The sequence below is a fragment of the Marmota marmota genome, unplaced genomic scaffold, assembly GCF_001458135.2.
Source record: "Marmota marmota marmota unplaced genomic scaffold, marMar, whole genome shotgun sequence".
Taxonomy (NCBI): Eukaryota; Metazoa; Chordata; class Mammalia; order Rodentia; family Sciuridae; genus Marmota; species Marmota marmota.
This window is the reverse complement of record NW_026000019.1, coordinates 22,972,584-22,994,176: the sequence shown is the minus strand read 5'-3', so window position 1 is coordinate 22,994,176 and position 21,593 is coordinate 22,972,584. Positions and strand designations below refer to the sequence as shown.

Below are 21,593 nucleotides of genomic sequence, written 5' to 3'. Positions count from 1 at the left end.
ATTGTTTGATTTTTTTTTATAATCTCTATCTCCTGATAAAGATGCTTAATTTCTTCTTTTATCTCTTTATGTAATTCATTTTTAATGTGTTCTTTCACTGTTTGAATTTGCTGTCTCATATCCTCTTTAAGGTTCCATTCCATCTGTCTAAGGTATTCCTTGAGTTCTTTATTTGACCATTTTTCTGATGCCTCTAGGTCCTCCTGAATATTTAGGCTGTCCTGAATTGTTTGTACTCCTTTTCTTCCTTGCTTTGTCATGCTGCTCATGTTACTTCTTGTTCTGTTTGACTGCTGAGTTACTGTTTACTCCTATAAATTTATTTGATGCTTGGGAGGAAAGGTATTAGAAGGGAAGGGAAGAAGTCACTAAAGGGAATGAGAGTAAGCAGGTAGAATTCAAGGAAGGGGGAATAAGGAAATTGAAAAGAAATGAAAAGACAAGAAAAAAAATAGAAAATTGAAAAAAGAAAAATTAATAATAACAAAATAAAAATTAAAATTAAAAAATAATAAAAAAATTTAAAAAACAACAACAAAAAAAAATGGTTTTCTTTTTATGAGATAATCCTTAAGATTTATTGTTATAGGGCATTGCTTGATAGCCAGATTGATAAAGTACATTTCTTTCTTTCTGTCCATGTGAATGTTTTATAAATAGTAGAAATTCCATTTTATGTTAATTTAAATAATTTTCTTAAGTATTTAGAGCCCATAAGGCAACCCTGAAAAGTGTCATTCATATACATGGTGACACATTACCCAGCAGTGGTGGCTATACTAAAATCCACCACTTGACCACATCGGAAGTTTTCACATCTTGGAATGTCCTATATTTAGGCATAAGTAAATTGTTTTACGTGGTATGTGAGTAATGAGGTTTTTTGGTAAAAAAATTGCAGTTCTTAAGTGTGTTCATTACTGAAGGTTCATGGCTGAAGCAGTGTTAAGTGTCTTCAGTAAGCAAATTAGTAGAGTATCTATAGTAGAATTTGAAAAAGGATGAAGATTTAAAAGGATGCCTGGGGTGAAATAGAACTGCAGTCCCTTGTGAGACAGCAGGGAGGTGACCAGGAGTAGTTGCTTAGTTAGACATCTCTGCCTCTTAGACCAGGAGCAGTCAATACAGAACAGTGTGTACAAACAGCCGTTCTTCTGGAGCGTAACCAGGGTGGATGCTGATGGTTTAGTAAGGGAGAGTACAAGCCCGTCTCAGTTCACTCACACACAGAAGGTGTGTTTTCAAACCCTAGTTTGTAATTTGGTTGTTATTGCCCTCATTTTCTTTTCTAGTGAGATATAGACTAGCCCAAAACTTTGTTCATGAGTGTAGAATTATTTTAGTATTAATAGCCATGAATTCTAGGTCTTCAAAGAACATGCTTTCCCCCTCTTAGGGGAAAAGGAAGGCAAATTTTAGGCATAATTTTGAAATATTTGAATTTGAACTCTGCCCTTTCAACTCCTTTTCACACATCTGTACAACCATTTCCTGTTCTTTGTGCATTCTGTGCACCCCATTCCTTCACCTCCCCCTCTTAGTCGAAATCATCTGAAGCTGTTTTAATTGAGTATTTATTGGTCTCTTCTCCAGTGGAAACCCAGTGTTGAAGGAAGGCAGTTGGTTGGGATCAATTCATGCTGAAGTGTGGATGACCCACAGCCCCACAGACATTTCAGAATTTTTTGTTGTTGTTCCTTAAAGAGGTGGTTTTGCTTTTTTCTTTTTTGGGTTTAGTTTTAATCTAGTTGATTCTTTGTTGATATTTCAGAGGACAAATGAAATGAACGTTTGACTTTGTGGCCAGAGTTATCTATCCTTTTCTGTTGGATATGAATGGGCTGTGGTTGGAGAATACAGGGAAAGATGGTAGCCATTCCTCCCCAAGTCCCTAGTCCATCTGTAGAGGCCGGGACAGACTTTTGTATTTGAAAATACCCTCTGGAACTCGCAGGGTGCCTGCATCAAGTGTAGCAGGAAGGGCTTTTTCTGCACATCCCACTGTAGCAGAGTCAGCTGCCTATAGTGAAGGTGAGCAGAGTCCCACTCTGGACAGTGGCTTGTGTGTGTTGGTAAGCTTTGGCCTTCTTGCAGTGCAGAGGCCCTGTGGGACTCTCTTGGTCTGTTGTGGCTGGTAACTATGCCACCAAGGTGCTGCATCTGTGGGGTACCAATCAGCAAACAGTGATTGATTCTAGGCCCAAGCATCCCTGTCTAAAGATGAAAGACCAAATTGGCAAAGAAAGGGTGCGTTGAAGGTGTCACTGTGCAAAGTACAAAAGGGCAGATGATGAATGGTGGTGCAATTCTATAAGTAGTACAGGCGGTCAGGGTCAGCTCACAGAGGAGGGAACAGGACAGGTGTCAGTGCTGCTGTGTTCTCTGTCATCATTGCACCTCACCTTTTCTCACCATGTCTTACACAGTCTACCTCATTCAAAATGTGTTTTCTGTTCTGTGATACATTGTTGCTTATTTTGATACAAAGTGGTGTGAATTCTTCATGAACAAAAGTGATGATTTTTAAAAGCTGTCCCACGTTTATCAAGTGACTCGATGTCTCCTTGTGCAGCTGTCTCTTACTCTAGACTGAGAAGCATGAGCACACTTACCCCATCTCAACCTTCTCAGCATGTTAGAGATGAGTACATTCCGACTCCAGAGGGAAGGAGCTTCAAGAGGTGTCACGGGAACTGAGTGGTGGTGTTAAGTTTCTCCCCTGCTCTACTCATAAGCATTTTGTAATTCTGTAAAAGAGAAAAACTAGCAAGATAGGTAGAATGTTTATCTAAAACTTAAGAAAGATTTTTGCTTCTAAGTTACTGAGTTTCAAGGAAATATTTTTAAAGGCTCCTGATTTTTTTTTTAAAAAAAATCTTTTTCATTTCCTTGTATGCATGTGAAATTTAATTTCATCCTTAATGTTCAGGAAAGCTATATGCATATTTTAAAAGTTAGATGTTTGGCATGCTTGAAGAGGGTTTCTAAATTTAAAAAAGCAGGTCATAGTGGGCTGCTCCCCTTGAGAACTCTATCCATAGCCCTTTTACATGTATCTGTGCACACCTGACTGTGGAACACAGTGCCTTGGCCACAAGTGACTAGTCTGCTTCCTCATTACACAAAAATTCTAGTGTAGCCCCTGAACGTGTTCCTTAGCCACACTGTATGGTAAAAGCCAAGAACCCTGAGTTTGAAACTAGCAAAATCTCATTTTAAACACTGACCTCAAATTATTAATATAATATTGCATAAAAAGGGTTTTAGTTCTCTGTACCTATTTCCTTATTCTTAAAATGGGTAATAGTGCTTACTTTATGGACTTTTTATAAACCTTCTCCTGAATTGTCTGTGATGATTAGGATATAACATTATTGTGTAATGCCCAAAAGGTTTTATGTTGATCATTTACCTTGTAAATTTAATCAGCCTTGTTTGATAAGGATGTAGAAAGGAAGGGAGACATCCATCAAGTGAAATTTACTTGAAAATGCTGAATAATTCCATAGTTTGCTTAGCCCTTTTGCTGAAGATCTGTACTCTCGAGTAGCATACTGCCTTCTTTCACGTGAGATTGGTTTTCATGAGAAAGGACACTGCTTAATTTGTGGCATTCCACTAATCTCTTCTGTTAATTTGGTAGTATAAAAAGATTTGCAAATAATGAGTTCCATACCCTCAAAGATACTTTCATACACTCTGTCCTGCTTCCACATTTGTACTGTTGCCATGTTCTAAGTAGGACTTTCTCCTGACTGTGTGTTAATAACTGGAAAATTCCCTATCAGTAGAATGGCACCATCTTGACAGCCCTGGGTTCTGCTTCTACCTTGCTAATTGTTTCCTTGGGATTATTTGGATTGTGTGGAAAAGCTTTTTGCAAATCCTCTTATTACTGAAGTCATTGTTGCCAGCAGGAATAAGATTAAAGGTGCTTAAGTCTGTAGAGTTGTTTCTAATTTGTAAGTGTCATTTCAGTGGCATTTTAACAGAACTCTGTCTCCTGTCCCTCCCTTCTCCCTTGGTACTATCTCAAGTTAAGTCCAAGAAGCCAGACCATTGGAAGAAATCACATTTTATCCTCCTAATTATTATGCTGGCACTCAGGAGATAATTTTTCCCTTCATGCACTGCCAATTAATATGCAAATGAGCTGATAAATATTTATGCAATGATTTAAATTATGCAGGGAGTGCTTTCAGTGTATTCTGTAAATGAATTGTTCCTGGACTTCAAAGTGCTGGCTGCTGTGCTAACGAGGAGAGATTTGCATAAGGCCCTAATCACGCGCATACTGATTAAGCTTCATTATGGAAACTGCCAGCTGCAATCTTTGTTTCTATTTTATTACAAAAAGGGGAACTTTTCATGCTTCAGTTGCCTTGACAATGTCAGTCCTAGCTGGTAGGAGAGACTAAAACTCCTCTGAGCAACTGAAGTTTCCTTATTCAGCTGAAGATTGCTATGGTGTAACTGAAGTTGTATTTTGCTTCTCCTGTTAATCCACTTTCCACTCCCCACCCTGTTCTCTGAAGAACATGGTGCAGATTTGTTAGAAATAGTGCTACCTTCTTTCCCCCACCCCAGACCGCTACCTGTTTCTTGCTTGCTTTGGATTGTCCACACCTCTAGAAGACTTCACAGCGATGCTGGACTGCAGTGACTGTGTTCTAGGTGGGTACCAGCACAGTTCTTTCTTAGAAGCTTTAATATGGAAATAGCATGTGAGGGGTTGACTATGCTTAAATGCTTAATCACATGCAGCCAAGGCAAGGGAGGGGGAGAGGTGGTTGAGTGAGGAAGAAGGAAAGCATTTGCAAAGCACTATGTGTGCTTGAGTGAGCTGTGGTCCCTCCCTATGCGGGCTCTTCTGGTTCCGAGAGTACTTTGAATAGTGTGGATTGAGAATTTGACCTCAATGGGGGACATTTTTTACTTTTGGGGGACTTCTGTGGAAAGCATTTAATACAAATTCTAAAAAAAACATTTTTAAATCAGAAACAAGGTTTGAACTGTACCTAAATAATATAAAATGTACATATTAATAAAATTTTTGCAAACCTAGTATCTCAGTGAAAAATGAAGTGGAGCCATCACCTAGAATTGTTTCCGTACATACTATTGCAACATTGTAGTGTTGACTGCAGTTTATGTATTGACCCATTTCCAGATTTTAGACATTATGAACTTTTAAAATTCCAAGATTATGCGTTATTTTTGTGTTGAAACCAACTATCTTTTGTAGAAAACTATGGTTTTAAGTATTGGAAAGCTTATCTTAAAAAGAGTTTTCCCTATAGACAAGCAAGCCTTTAGAGAGGGAGGTATCCTACTTTAATTTTAATGTATACACTGCCTTTGGTTGTCTGAGATTTAAAATAGATAGAGGCATTCTGGTATTGAGGCAGATAGTGGCTCCTGGTGGCCACATTTTGTGTGGAGTTTTGTTTATTTCTCTATAGTATTAATGAAACCTTTTTAGGTTATTGTAGTCACCAGAAAAGTCAGGGGATAGAAACTCCGGAAGTTGGATACATTAAGTCTAAAACTTCTGCTGATGATTTTTCTTTTCCTGTGTGTCATTTTTCCTACTTGAAAATTGAGGCTACTTCGGTCACCTTCCAAGTTGCCAAGGGAAAATAAATTGATCATTCTGAAGATGGATGAATTCTTATGCAGAAGGCATGGCCTGAACCCAAGGTAGTAGTTACATGGTTCCCCACAATAAAAATCCCCATCTAAAGGGCACGTGATGAGCAGTACATGGATGTCAGGAATTCAGGAGCAGCCTGTAGACTTCATGTTGGTCTCACTGTGTCAGCTCAGGGGCATAGACGTGTATTTTTTATACTGGCCAGAGAGAAGATGATTTCAGATGTCAAAGAAGAATTTACTTGTTTTTACTCTTTTACATTTACTAAGTTGAAAACTCAAGAAACAAAAGGAAAATACCTTTTTGAGATATTTTTAACATTTATTGTTGAATTAGAAATTATGTCTACTACTTTCAACTAACAGTCAATATCATTGAAATAGTCTTATCATTGTTGTTGCAGTTAATCAGAATTTTATTGTTTTATTCTCTTTGGTATGTTTGAAGTAGTTTCATTAAATGCCCTTGAAACTCTTTGACAGTTCAGTGATTGGTCCTTAGGAGATTCACATAAAATACCTGTGACATAATTTTTAACTTATAAATGTGGAAATAAGGACGTGAATTATGCAGGGTCAGGCTCGTGAGCTGTTAACGATTTGTGCTTGCTTTGTTTCTATGATGTCCCTATATGTGGGAAATCGTTACCCTTTTTATCAATGTTAACTTATTTATTATTTTTTCTACTTTCCTTTAAAATACATTCTAAGAGAAGCATTAAACCATTTGCATTCCTAATGGCATTTCTGTTAAACTTGTGATCTTTGTTAACTTTCATAAGAGTTTGGGTAAGTCATTCAGAAAGCTGTTTTTCACTAAGTCACACACCTGTTTCTTTCAAACCTTAGTACGCTTTCAGATGATATTTAAAATTTTCTGGACAGTGGGGAAAGGAAGTTGTAGAACTGTCCTCATTTATGACCACAGACACAAACTTTATGCCTTTGAATATCTATAGAACAAACCAAGGATACACTATACCGTCTAAGCCCAAAAGACAAACATGAGGCACAAAAGCTTACAGTTTGAACAGTTTGAGAGGCTGTTACATAGCCTGTAGATTGGATATGAAATTTTATCAAAAAAGGGCTCTTAATTTTTTTTCCTTAGCACTTTGTGCATGTGGATGCTGCAGCTTAATGGACACATGGTCAGGACTTCAAATCAATGCTGTCATTCCTAGTTGAAGTGTTTATTCTTCTCTAATAACTACAGTTAAATAGTTGAAAAAGTAGAACTTTTTTGTTAATAAACTTCTTTGATTGTAAGTATTCCAAGTTTTAGTTTGCAGTAGATATAGAACAAGATGTTTACTTTTTTTTTTTCTTTAAACCCTTTTAAAGAGGTAGAATAGCAGTGTTGTTCTTGACTCCTCTCCTGCATGTTTTCTAGGACACTATTTTATACAGCTTGGTGAAAATCCTGGTGGAAACGAACTTGTTTACATAGATAGCACTGAAAGAAGTAAACTCAAATTAGCAGGTTCATTTGAGATGTCCGGGTGGTAAGATTCTAAGTGGGCATGGTTACGATTCAGTCTTGAAGTCTAATTTAGAGATTTCTGTTGTGTCTGCTGGTATAACTTTTGTACTGGTTTTTGCTTGAGGTATATATTTGACATATTATTATTTTGACTTAGATTAGTTTGGTTGAGGAAGGGAAGAAGTATATTTTTCTTAGACATTTTCTTTTGAGTTACTATCCCATCTATTATCCATATTAAAATTCTTTAGAAAGATAATTAATTTGTGGATGCCATCAGGATCCCAGGGATCCTGAATTTCTTTCAGGTTCCTTCTATTACAGTTTGTAATGTTTAGCTTGATATGTCCCTGAACTAACTGTATGAATGTGACATTAGTTAACCCTTTTCCTTTATCTTTTCTTTTCTTTTCTTTTTGTGGGGGAGGGGTGCCTTCTTAGCCCATCTTTACCCCGAATTAAAAATCGTATTCCCCTCTGCTTTATTACAGACTCAAGAATGAACAATCCGTCAGAAACCAGTAAACCGTCGATGGAGAGTGGAGATGACGCTACAGGTAAGAAGTAGTCTCTGATCTAGCTTTTTAATTAGATGAGATAGAGCTGATAGAAGAAACTTGCCACTTCACTTGGACATATATTTGGCTTGTACAGAACAGTTTGCACATTGAGTTGTCAAATATGATTTAGTAGTTGCACCAAGTGCAGTTGTTTATTTAATATTATCTAACTTTCTTCTGCAGATTGCTTTATCTTTCTGCTTCCATCTATCAGAAACTACAGAATCGTTATGGGAATAGTTGTTTGGGTCAGATAGTTCAGGGTATGAATTATGGATTTACCACTTAATGACTGTGTGACTTTAGGCAATTTCCCCAATCGTTTTGAGACTGAATTTATTCAATTATTCAATAGGAATGTTTGATAGGTCATTAGGAGTATTAGATGAGAGAATATACGTGAAGTGTGAAGCATAGTGCCAGCTGCACCGTGATCGTGCTGTTCAGAGTGTCGCTTGTTATAGACGTTGATCAGAATAGTAAATCTCATCCACCCCATATTGGTTATAAGTTATGTTAAAAAGTCCATATTTTGTTAAGTAGTTATAAACACACTCGTTTCTAATACATTCTCTTATTTCATTTTCTAAAATTTACACACGATTAAACCTTTGATCAAGAGAAAATTAATTATCATTATCATATAAATGAGAAAACTCAAGCCCCATGAGAGAAAGGTGAATCCATTAAAAGAATGTTGGTCTCCGCAGCCCATACTCTTGTTAAGTCAGTATATTGCTCAAGGGACATTTGGCTCTGTATCTTTATCATCTGCTGGAGATGCGCAGAGACTCCCATTTCTAGAAGAGCTTGGATTCCAAGTATTAGGCTGCATGGAGAAGAGCACCATGGGTAGGATGCACAGGAGGTGGCATTTCTAGAGTAGACAGGTTTCCACCTGCAGAGAGTCCTCCCTCTTTGGCTGTTTTTTTAAAAAATGTGCCTGACTCTGGGAGATGGCAAGAATGAGGCATCCTCGAAACCGTTTTCTACCTCTATTGGCCACAAAACTTTTTAATTGGTGGTAGATGGGTGGCTTGAACCAATGTTCCTGCCTGTGTGGTTTCTACTATAGGCTATCCTATACCTGGAGACACCTATTAACCTTGTCATCTCTAAAATGTCTCTACCTCTTTGTGTGAACTGAGCTATAAGGTTAACATGTGCAACTGGGTTACATTAAAGGTGTCTCCTGTCACTCTGACTGAATAAATATTGCGGTAGACTGCTTTAGGTTCCTGAGAAGGGGTGTGGGGGGCACCATTGAATTCTGCCTGAATCGTCAGCCACAGTCTCCTTCCTGTTATTCCTCTAACCCTGTTTTTGCCCCATCTTCCTGTGGCGGGGGGGGGGGGGGGGGCGGCATTGGTGCCTGTGCCAGTGTGGGTGCTTTGGCCACAGCCAAAGGTACATACCTTTGCAGAGAGAAAAAATGCTTTTGATCACACTGGGAGGTCAGAGGAGAGTGGGTGGGACACACTTGGCTAAAGAATAGCTTCAAAGACAAGACTCAGTTTTTCTGTCAAGGGAATAGAAACAGACAGACTGACAGAAGGATTGGAGAATACTTAAAATATTCACTATATTGGCCTCATTAGAATGCCCATGTTTGTCATGTTCTTCCTCCCTACTCTATTTTGAGTCACCCCTCTTATATCAGAGAAGACATTGGGCATTTGGTTTTTAGGGATTGGCTAAATGTATGATATGTCAAGATCATTGTATTGTCATGAGCAACTAATTAAAAAAAAAAAAAGAATCCCCATATTTGCCTTAACATCACAGTTTCAGTGCCTGCCGTGTCTTATTGAGCAGCTACAAACTATAATAAAACCCGGTGGCTTGTTTTAGAAAATCCTAAGCACTATACACATTCCTGATAGCAGTTCTTATGACAAGTTATATGTTATTTCAGGGACTAGGAAATTGAGACACCAAAGCAACTAGGAAATAGAGTATTTATACCCTGAATATGATTTTTCCCCATGAAGTGTAATAAATAAAAATGAAAATTTAAGCCATACTTTGTATTCGTTCAGTCCTAAACCATTTCCACAGCTCTGAGATAACTCCTGGCTGCAGCACTCCTTGAAACAGTCTTGTGAATTTCTTGCCTGTTATCATATTCGGTGCTTGACAGACTTGTTCTCATTATGGAGCTGAGCATTATCAGTTTAGATAAGGGGGAGCTAAGAGCTGGCACTTATTCATATAAGTCTTTATTCCCAACACCACTAGTGGAACTTGATTTTCTCCTTACAAAGACAGTACATTATTATTGTTTTTGTTTTTTTTTTTTTTTTTTTTTAAAGAGCTTTTGCTAATGCAATAACAGGTAGCTGGATCAAATGTGACATGATCAGCCATCAACTCTGAACTAGAGTAGCTTACTTCCCATTTGTCTACTGAGGCATTTGCTGCTTTACTAGAGTTATAAATTACTTCCACTTTATGGGTCTTTACATTCACTTGAGAGCAACAGAAGTCTTAATTATCCGTTTCTCTAATGTTTAAGTTCCATTGCCATATTGAAATCTGATATTTTCTGGATTCAGAATACTTTTGTGTTGATCATCTTTTCTCGAATGTTTATAATTATTATGATATTGACTTGTGAGATTTTAAGGAAAATGATCTTAAAAATTATTTAAGATTATGTTGATATTATGCTTGTTTGTCTTTCTCTATGATTTATTTTAAAAAGCAAATCTAACAGTGCATTTTAGTCAGATGACCCTATGTGTTCACAGAAAATCTGTAGTTTAGACTTGTTCAGGTTTGTGTCGTCTTCTGTATGTACCATATCATAGTTGGTGTTATTAGGTCCAGTGCAAAAAGACCAGCCTCTTTCAGTCTTCAAGGGGTTAGCAGCCCACTGATTCTGGGTAGGTGGTGGTAAGTAGTTCAAGAGCAGACATGGAGGGGTGCAATGTGTTGGTCAGTGGGAGTTTGAGTATGTTGGTGGAAGGAACCATCATGGGTAAAGAGAGGGAAGAAACCTAACTGACAGATAAAGGCTGTGATAAAGGAAGTGCAGAATGAGGATAAATTTTGAGAATGAAAAAATGTGCACCCTGGGCTGGGGTTGTAGCTCAGTTGTGGAGCACTCACCTAGCACGTTCAATCCTCAGCACCTCGTAAAAATAAATAAATAAAAGGTTTTGTGTCCATCTACAACTTAAAAAAAAATTTTTTTCAAAAAAATGTGCACCCTTTTTCTACAGTAGGGAAGAATGGAAGACTTGTTTTTGTCTCCAGTGCCCAGTCTGCCCTGGTGTACTTAGTGGGAGTACTAAACCTTGAATAAGATAGTGATTTTGTTCTCAAGAAATTAATGTTGTAGATGTTTGAGAATACAGCAGAAATTGAGAAGTTTCATAAAAGGTGTATGAGAATCCACTGTAGGGAGAAACTGTTCCTGACTTGGAGGACCAGGGAAGGGTTTGAAGAAGGTAGAGCCTCCAGTGTGCCTTGAGGGTAGCATTTAAATGAGATGGTGATGGGCAGGATTTGATCCTTCGAAGCAGCAGGAGTCCAGTTAGGGAGGGAGAGCTGCCAGCTGGGTCCTGAGGTCTCCCATTCCTTCAGGGTGCTGCTGTTGTGCCTTGATGCCCAGACACGTCCTCGGTCAGCCATCCTCAGAACCAGTGACCATTCCAGGTCCTCCCACTGCAGTGCAGCCACTGCTCTTTCCCCTAGCTCATTGTTTTTGTAAATTTACCTTGGCTTTTTAGACTTAGTTTTGATAATGAAGGAAGGTGAAAAGGACCTGTTTTTAAATATCAAGTTTTATGTAATTTTTTTCTGATAACATTGGTTCTGAAATATGAAAACTTATTTTCTTGTGAAGCAGTGTACCTGTTAAGTCACTGACTTTCTAGTCGGCTAACTGTACCTCTCTTCCCACCTGGATTATGATAGGTATAAGACTTCCATATCCTGTCCTGTTTTACTTCATTTTCTATCCAGAGGTCTTCCCTCCCCCACCCCCGATCTAGAGACAATGGTTAGATTTTTTGGGCAAATGAAAAGGCCAAAGAAATTTATTAATGTAAACTAATGTGCATTTATGAAGTAGTATTACACAAATATCATTCACGAGAAGTTCTTAGTAATCAGTGATGTTTGTCTTGTGGAATTTACTAATACCATGGCTGATGTTAGGAAATTATATTCATAAAGAGAATGATCAGAGGTCATTTTCTCCAGAATGAGGAGAAAGGATCCCGAAGACCAGGGTTCCAGTAAATAAACTAGTATTCTTCTTAATGATTTGATGCCTTGAACTGGCACTTTGGAAACATTTCCAAAAATGTGCCTGAAAATACAAGCGTTTTCAGGAGTAACATCCGAAAATCACTAGAGAACAGGCCTCAGGTAAAAATCTCATCAAACCAGAGTAGAGCAATGGCAGACTTCAGATTCTGAAGGACTAGCTTCCCTTTAAACTTACATTTACTTAGAGGCCATTTCTTTTATTATCATCATAATCTTAATGTTTATACATAATTTACTGTGGCTTTCATTCTGCACTGAGTAAGATGCTCCTATAAGCCTGAGGGTAGAAATCCCAATACAAAATTTTTTGGAGTCCTTCACAGGGACGTTTTAAATAATGGGTAATTCCAGGGGCCACTGACAGTAGCTGACCACTCCCAGAGGACCTCAAGAGCACAGTGAAGGGTCTGTTCGTCAGGTGTCAGAACACACATCAGAAAGGTAGGCCTTCCTCCAGGGTTTGAGTTGATAGGAGTTATGGGTTTGTTAACAGGTTTTGGCCACCTCTTGTTGAAAATCTGGCCCTGGTGCATGTGGTTGGTTGGTTGGTTGGTTGGTTAGTTTTTAAGTATAGAAGGGGGAAAGGGAGCTATAATCACTAAACCTGTAAGAATAGTAAAAAGTACCATCTGAGGTATGATTATACCTTTGTTAAATGAGAGAGTGATCAGTTGATCCTATTGCCAGCGATAACCTAATAATAAATTTTAAATTTTAAAAGTATCTACTTTTATTCATTACTACTATATGAATGTGGAACACTAATGAGAGGATCTGTTTCTAAAAGACTGCTTTAGGCACAAATTATTAGAGATTGTCTATAATTTTCTCTTTCCTCCCTTAGAGGGCAGCTGACATTTGTGTCATGTCGCTCTTGTCATAATTTTTTCCCAACAGGAATAAAAGAATTTTTTATATAAAAGAATTTTCTAGCCCTGTTACACTTTACATCTTGGCTTGAAGCAAAAAACTATACTCTGTTACTCATTCAGTTAGATCCATTCCAAAGCATCCTAGCCTAGAGCAGCAGTAGTAGAAATTGGGGGTCAAATATAATGAGCCATTGGGGGGAAGAGACTAAGGGTGGGTAAGAAAAGGAAGAGGGAATAGGCATAATGCAAAATGAATGCCTGTGCTTGGTATGGGGTGAGCTTGATACGGTGTCATTCTCTGGGGAGAGACTACCCAGGGGGAGAGTGGACTTGGCAGTGAGGTGGCACACTTCAGTTCTGAAGTGGTGCCTTGTGGCACTGCAGGTGATGGTGTGGGAGGTAGAGATGTGTTCATGCAAAGAGAGGTCTGCGTTACTGCAGAGGCATTGGGGAGGCTATGGAAGGAGCTTCAGATTCTTCAGGCCAGGGCTGGCAGACCAAAGGGAGTTGTGCACTGTCACTAGGAAAACCGCTGATTGCAATGGACCATGTACGTTTAAATTACATGAAATTAAAACTAGCTCCTTAATCACACTGGCTAAGTTATGTTTAGTGCCTGGTGGCCTTGTGTGGGCCAGTGGCTGCCATGTTGGATACCAGGTACGCATCACAGAAAGTTGTTGAGCAGTGCTCACGTTGAATTAAGAAAGAAAAACCATAGAGATCAGAAGTGAACCAGACAGGGAGTTCATGAAGTTAGTATTCAGTGTGGTCGAGAGGTCAGGACTCTCTTGGATTTGACAGTAGGAGTTACTGGTGTTCTTTAAAGTGGTTGTAACAGAAATTGTGGTGTGTAGGGAAGCAAGCAAGTGCTGAAGAAGGGGAATGGTAAAGGTAGGCACCATGGAAGTATTTCTTTGCTTTCTTATTTGTAAAATAAGGAGTTGGCTAGTTCTTTTTAAAATACTCCCTTCCACTTTTACCTCTTCCAAAATGTCCTATAATATCATCCAGTGTAGCCTCTTGAGTTTGTCGTCTTTGACCAAGCATAGTTGTTTGTGATTCACCTATTCTGTTAGCTCAATTTTATTTCTCTTCTTCCTTTCCCCAAAAGGGTGGAGAGGTTCCAAATGTGTTTTTGAAATAAATGGGAGATATAAACTATTGCTGCTGTTTTAGAGAGTTGGGAACAAGGACAGAGGCATTCGGGCTGCTGTTTAAATGCCTAAAACCTGTGCAGAGCTGAGTCATATGTGATCTGTTCACACAGGGAGCAGATGAGGACTTTCCAGTTCTCTAATCTATGAAAGTCGGTCTTAGCTGGACCCTTGTTATAACCAGGACTGTCCTGGGATTCACCTCATTTCATTCCCTGTCATATACATCATTGCATATGCCCAGATATTTTCTATTTGCTTTGCTGTTTCTGTGTTTTGGAAGTGACTACCCTCTGATTACTGGAGAAACTCTAGCTGTCTAATTGAAGCCCACCACCTCCTTCTTCATTGGGTTTGTTTTACCCACCTCCTTTTCTTTTGCCTCTGGCTGAGAAATATTCTTCTTTTCCATTGGTAATCCTCTGCTTCTCACTCATAATTGAGTCCCTTCTCATACCCTTTAGGTTCCTGCTCCACCTTTTAGCCCCCTGTATCCCTTACACCTTCAGTGTCTCAGTCTCCTAAGTGTGCTCAGGTTCCTGTGTCCTCTCCACCTATGCCTTTGGACTGCCATCCTCAGGCTCCCACACTCCCCTGACTGACTGGCCTGGCTGAAGGAAGTCATGCCGTCACCCCCTACCTTGGCTTTTCCCTTGGTTCCTGGAAGTCTGGATGTGGACCTAAAATTTTCATGCACTGTTTTGTCAATCTTGATGTCTTTATTTTGTTATTTTATATAAAACAATTAATTGTGTGTGTGACATTACATTGTATATGTGACATGGATGTTTTCTTAACATGTATGTATTGTTGAAGCACTTGTGTATCTGCCACTCTGGCCAAGAAATAGAATGTGATCACTGCTCAGAAGTTCTCTGGAGGTCTGCCTGGTGACACTTCATTCTTCTCCCCCAAGGGCGATCCCTGTCCTAAACTTACTGTCAGTGGTCATCTCTTTCATTTTTTCCCCATCTGTGTATTTATCCTCAAATAATGTATTATTTAGATTTGCCTATATCCATTTATAAATTGAGTCATACTGTTTATAGTCTGTGGCTGGATTATGATGTTTTTGAGATCTGTGATTTATCTGTGTTTATCTGTGATTCATTTTCACTGCTGTAGGATCCCATTATATGAATATTTCACAATTTTCCTGTCCACTCTATTATAGATGAACATTTGGGTATTTCCTCTGTAAAGGAGGAAAAGTTTATTTAGGGCACATGTTTTGCTGTTAAGAACAGTATTGCTATAAATAATTTTGTACTTATTTCATATATGTGAAAAAGTCTCCAAAGTATTTTCTTAATAGTGTAATTGCTGAACTTCTGGTGTTACCCAAGACTGCCAACCAGACTCCCAAAGACTGATTTCTATTGGTCCCAACAACGAACGAGAATTTCAGTCTTGCCAGAAGTTCATATTAACCAGCTTTGTAATTTTAGCCAATTTATTGGATGTTGTTTTACTCAGCTGTGCCCAGAATACCTGATGAGAACGACTTAGAGGAAGAAAAGTTTATTCAGGCCTCATCGTTTCAGAGGTCTCTGCACATAGACAGCCGAGGCGCCTCCATTTGCTCTGCAACAAATTATGGGGGGAAAGACCCAGGGGAGGAAAGCTGCTCAGCTGTGGACTGCCTCCTCCAGCCTTACCTGTCTAGAGTCGCCACCAGTCTGACCCTTGTACCCAGTGTGGACTGATCAGGCTATAGCACTCACTCCAGTCATCTCGCTTCTGGATGTTCCTGCATTCACACGGGAGTTTGGCAGTGATGGGGGGCTCATACCCAACAATTACAAGTAAAAATGATATCTTATTGGGATTTTAATTTGCATTTCCTTAATTTCCAAGGACACTGAACATCTTCTTGCCTGTTGTGTTTATGGGCCATTTGTGTTTCTTTTGTGAAATTCCTATTCATTTTTTTTTTTGCCCACTTTTTCTATTGAGTTGACTTTTTCTTATTGATTCATAGGAGTTCTTTGTGTATTCCGAACACTAATCCTTGTTGTTTGCATGGATTGCAAGTATTTTCTCCTTTTCAATCATTTTTGTACCCTTTGATAAACAGAGCCTTCAATTTTAAAGCAGATAAATTTGTCCTTTCTCTTTGGGGGCCTGATAGAAAAACCCTTTCCCGAGGTCCCAGTGATATTCTCTTGTGTTGTTTTCTTAAAATATCATAGTGTTGCATTTCACGTTTCAGCCTTTAATCCTTCTGAATCTTTCTTTCTCTTTCTCTTTCTTTCTTACTTTTTTCCCCCAAATGGATACTTAGTTACCCATTTATTGAAAACTCCATCCTTTCCTCACTGATGGGTCATAGCTCACCCTTTCCTCGCCTCTGTCTTGTTTCAGCTGTAGCTGTTTCTGGACTCTGGTTTATCTGTTTATCCCTGCACTAATGATTATTGCTGTCGGTTATGGTTTGGATGTGAGGTGTCCCTCAAAAGCTCACATGTGAGACAGAGCATGAAAGTTCAGAGGAGAAATGACTGGGTTGTAAGAGTCTTAACCCAATCAGTGAATAATCTGCGATGGGATTAACTGAGTGGGGGCTGGAGGCAGATGGGGTATGGCTGAAGGAAGTGGTCCATTGGGGGCATGTCTATATTGTATATGGAGAGTGGAGTCTCCTCGTCCCCCGCCCCCTGCTTCGGATCACCATGTGAGCTGCTTCCTTCTACCACATGCTTCCCCCATTATGTTCAGGCTCACCTTGAGCCCCAAGGAATGGAGCCATCCTTCTGTGGATTGAGATCTCTGAAAACGTGTGCCTTAAATAAACTTTTCCTCCTTTACATATGTTCTGGGTGGATCATTTAGTCACCACAGAGCAAAAGCTAACTAGAATACTGTTTCTTAGTAAGTCTCAATCAAATGATCATGCAAGTCCCTCTAGGTTTTAATAACATTTTGGTCCTTTGCCCTTCTATTTAAATTTTAGAATCAGCTACCCCTCTGTTCAGAAAAAGAGAGAAAAGAAGACAGAAAATGACTTGTTGAAATCGTAATATTAAATTTCTCTGAATCTATAGGTCAATTTGGGGAGAACTGACCTATTTACAAGGTTGAGACTTCCTGTACCACACATTTGTCTTCTTTATCGTGTCTAGGTAAAGCTTTATAATGTTTTACTTATAGAACTTGCTGTACTTTGATATATTTATTCCCAGAACTCCATAAGTATTATACATAAACTCTTGAAGTTTTTTCATTCGGTCTAGACAAAGGCAGCTTTACAGTAGACTTCTGTGCTGCACCTTGTTAGACTTGGGCTTCTGTGACAGTATTATTGTCCTTGGGATGTTCCACATCTGCAATCAGACCACCGAAGAAGAGTGACTTTTCCAGCCCAGGTGTCTCCTTCCCTGCTGCTTGAGCTGGCAAAGCCCCCCTTGCGGTGGCTGTGGAGGTGGCCTTAGCACGCTGACCTTAGTGGCTTTCGGTGTTTGGCCATCACCTCAGATTCATTTGTTTATTTGCATTACTTCATAGTATAAAGTTGAGAAAATTTATATTCCTGTACCTTGTGTTTTTAGTGGATATTGCATTTTATCTAATTATCTTTTGCATCCTTTGAGATGACGCTATAATCCACCCCTTTGCTTCTGCCACCTCCCACTCTCCCTCCCCCATTAGTGAATTTGGTGAACCCTATTCATTTTTTATTTGTTTGTTTAAAAAAACCACAAGCCAACCTTGTATTCCCGGAATAACCCACTTTACACATAATGTATTATCTTTCTAGATAAGGTTTGCTATTGCTGTTAAGATTTTACCATATGTGTTTATTAATTGAACTAGTTTGTATTATTTTTTCTTTTTTGTATTTTTTTCTGGTTAAAGTTATTTCACCTCATTAAGTGAATTAGGAAGTATTTCTTGTTTTGTTTTGTTATTGTTCTCTAGAAAAGTTTGTGAAACACTGGAATTACATGTTCCTTGAATTTGAAGCACCCTTAGATACTCAAATTGTATAGGCTTTGTATTCTCTTTTTCAGATTTTTACCTACTAATCCAGTTTCTATAAATGCTGTGGGACTCTGGATTTTCTATTTCTTGAGTCATTCTTATGTTTTCTGGAGAGTTATTTCTAAGTTTTTTAGGTTTTATTTTGGGGTTTTGTTTTTGTTTTTGAGACAGGGTCTCACTAAATTGCTTAGTTCCTCAGCCTCCTGAGTTGCTGGAATTACAGTTGTATGCCACTGCTCCTGGTTTCCATTTCTGTTTTAATTTTATTAGCATGAAGTGGTTTATGATACTCCTTATCTTTTTGTTATCTGTAGTATTTTCTTTTTTTTAAATTTATTTGTTCTAATTTGTTATATATGACTGCAGAATGCATTTCAATTAATAGTACTGTAGTATTTTATTGACCTTTTCTTAATCCTTGAATTGTTTACCTGCTCTTTCTCTCATTTTCTCATTTCATCTAACCAGAAATTTGTAAGTTAAGTTGATGTCTTTCTATTATGTTTTCCCCTGTTTCATCAATTATTGGTTTTAGCTATATTATTGCCTTTTCTCTATTTTCTTCAAATTAATTTCTTTTTCAGTGCCCGGTACCACTTGACATTAATTAAACTATGTCTTCCTTGTAGCTCTTTCTTCCTGCTCCTGAGACTAGTCTTGAATGCTTTTTTCTGCTCTAACTGGTCCTTCTCTGGCTCTTTGTCTTTCTGGCTCCTAATATAGGTACCCTCATCTTTAGTCTACTCTTCTTTGTACCCATTCTTTATTGATATCTCTCTCTCTCTCTCTCTCTCTCTCTCTCTCTCTCTCTCTCTCTATGCGTGCATGCAGTGCTGTGGAGTGAGCCCAGGGCCTCACATGCCAGGTGAGCACTCCACCACTGGTTACACCCCATCTCTTCTCTCTTAATTTAACTATCACTTTGATGTGAATAACTAGACAGAATCCAAGGACCTGGTCATTGTAACTTAGCCCTTCCACTAACTAGCCTTGTTCACTTAAGGTTTCTAGAAGCTCTGAACTAAGATCTCTGAGATTTAGTTCAGTAATACTGTTTTAAGTGACAACCTTACAGAATTTTTAGCCCTGACCTGTCATTTCTAAATGCCTTCTGGGCCATTTTTCTTAGATGTTTTTTGAATTTCTCAATCCTTCGATGTCTTATATTATTCATCTTACTGATTCATCTTTTCCCCCCAACAATTCAACCCCCTGGTTCTTTTTTCCAGTGTCCCTGTTCTCCCAGGCAGGCAAGGCATGTATGTCTTGACTTCTGCCCTCACACCCTGTCTCCTGCTACCATCTCACACTCAAGTTCATTTGGGGGCAGGAGTGGGAGGTACATCTGTTCTCCTTTCCATTCCTTTTAGTCCAGTTTTACAAGAATGATTTCTATGTAATATCTATTTACTTCTATCCTTACCTTACAATGAAGCCTTAGCACCTTGTTAAAAGAAATTGTCTGCCAGGCATGGTGCTGCAGGCCTATAATCCCAGCTTCTCAGGAGGCTGAGTCAGGAAGCTTTTTCAAGTTCAAGGCCAGTCTAAGCAACTTTGTGAGAACCTGTCTCAAAACAAAATATTTAAAAAGGACTAGGGATCTGGCTCAGTAGTTAAGCGCCCCTAGGTTCAATTCCTGGTCCTCCCCTCAAAAAGGAAAGAAATTATCTGCTTTTGCATCTTGATCTCTGTATTGATCTCAGATATTGTCTGAGTGTTCTTGTTACCTTTGTGCCTTGGAATACTGTCTTGTGTTTTTTAAGGAGATGGTCAGTTAGTTACAGCCACAAAAAGGGTCACAGTAAAGGCTCAGGAAGACAAAGTTTATTACACTCACAGGTCCTAGAAATAAAAAGCATGGCACTCTATCCAGGCTCACATGAAAAAGAAACCAAGGTGGCCCAGAGCCAGAGAAGAAAGGGGCAGGGAAGTTAGGGCCACTGTCTATATTGGGTTTCCCACGGAGTGTTCTCTGGTGGCCTGGCACCGGGTCTAGGGTGACTGAGACAGAGGAGTGTTGCCTCCAGAGTCTGGGCAAATGGGCTCAGGACTGGTCAGTTTGGGCTCTTAGAATTGACAGGAGAACAGATTCTTCCCAGCCAAAAGGTTTTTGTAAGATGTCAGAACATCCGAATATGTAAAAAATGTCGAAGTTTACAGTACAAAGACCATACCTAATCCCATCCCCCAGGAGGCAGAGCCCCAGCTGAGTGCTACTACTGTGATTAGCAGCAGCCCACTGTAGATAGAGCACTGGCCGGGGATACTCTTGTTGGGTGGTGCTTTGTGACTTACAAGGAGTTTGTCATCATTTTTATGGGAACTGGAAGGTGGACTCAGGGTGTAGAATTTTTTTAAAAAATATTTTTTAGTTTTAGGTGGACATAATGTCTTTATTTTTTTATTTTTATGTGGTGCTGAGAATCGAACCCAGTGCCTCACGCATGCTAGGCAAGCGTGCTACCACTTGAGCCACATCCCCAGCCCAGTGTATAAAATTTTGACTCCATAAGAGTGAAATAGTTAGCTCTGGAAGATTTCTCATTGAAATGAATCTCTAAGTGCTCTGGTTTTCCTGATCTCATCTTTTAGCCATGTTGGCTTATTTAGTATGTTTTGAGCAGATTTCTCCAAAAGTACACAGTATTTTCGCCCAGTTTTGCTGAGTTATGATTGACTAAATAATCTTATGGTGTACAACTTAAAATCTTCATGTAGGTAATGATTTCCTGCGTAGAGAGAAAAGCAGCAATTAATGACAAAACACAACTTTAAAATAGTAAAACTTCTGGATTTGGCTATGGAAGTGACTCTAATTACTTTAAAATTTATTTCATGCTAGTTTCTAATTAATTGACACAATTGTACTCTTAAGTGCATTAACTGTTTTGTGTCTAGGTAGTCCTAAAGTTTCCCAAAGTGGGAGACTTTAGGAAAGAAAATCACAAGAAATGATCCGTGAGTTTTTCAGGAAGTGAAAAACATTTCTCTTGTGATTATCTTAAGGAGACCTCCAATAGCTCTTCCAGGTCTTGCAGTTAGGGTGTGTGGTGGCAAAAATGAGAGCTCCTAACAGTGATGCAGTCGGGTTCTGGCTCTGTTCTGCTGCCTGCCCAGGGCGTGGCCACATTGTGCACGGGTAGGAAGGTGAGGTGTGGGAGTTGTAGGAAATGTCCTCTTACCAGAAGACTTTGGAGGCTCCTGGTTAGTTATACTTTATTCAGTACAAAGTATTCTGGCTTTTTAAAAATAATAACTGGATATAGGAGTTTGAAAACAATGTATTATATTCCTGAGAAAATATTTCTGGGTGTTAGGGTGCCATGTCCTTCCATAAAATCAGTTCTGTTCCAACATGAAATCACAGCGTAAGAGATTTTTAAAAAGCACTGGCAAAACATTTTGAAAAATATAATTAGAGCAGAGCCCTTGCTAATAGATGTGTATAGTTGGCTAGGATGTAGGTCAGTGATTGGAGTGTTTGCCTGGCATGCATGAGGCCCTGGATTGGATCCCTGGGGTGGGTGTGGGGTTGGGGGATACCGTATGGAGTAATCCATACTTTGGAATTGGAGAAATCAGTACAACTATTTTGTTTTCATTATGCTTA

At 38.9% G+C, this 21,593-nt stretch overlaps 1 protein-coding gene across 6 annotated transcripts in view; it reads left to right on the top strand.

The window, feature by feature from the left end:
* Positions 1 to 21,593, top strand: part of Pou2f1 (POU class 2 homeobox 1) — a 112,490-nt gene that overhangs the window by 36,596 nt on the left and 54,301 nt on the right. For 3 of the 6 annotated variants that reach the window (XM_048810093.1, XM_048810092.1, XM_048810091.1), the window contains exons 1-2: positions 552 to 4,674; positions 7,627 to 7,692. In XM_048810093.1, coding sequence (XP_048666050.1) covers positions 4,647 to 4,674; positions 7,627 to 7,692 — 94 coding nt within the window. In that variant the 5' untranslated portion in view covers positions 552 to 4,646. Of the gene's footprint in view, positions 1 to 551; positions 4,675 to 5,604; positions 5,701 to 7,626; positions 7,693 to 21,593 lie in introns of those variants that run through there. The other 3 variants (XM_015491890.2, XM_048810089.1, XM_048810090.1) reach the window with 3 other exon arrangements.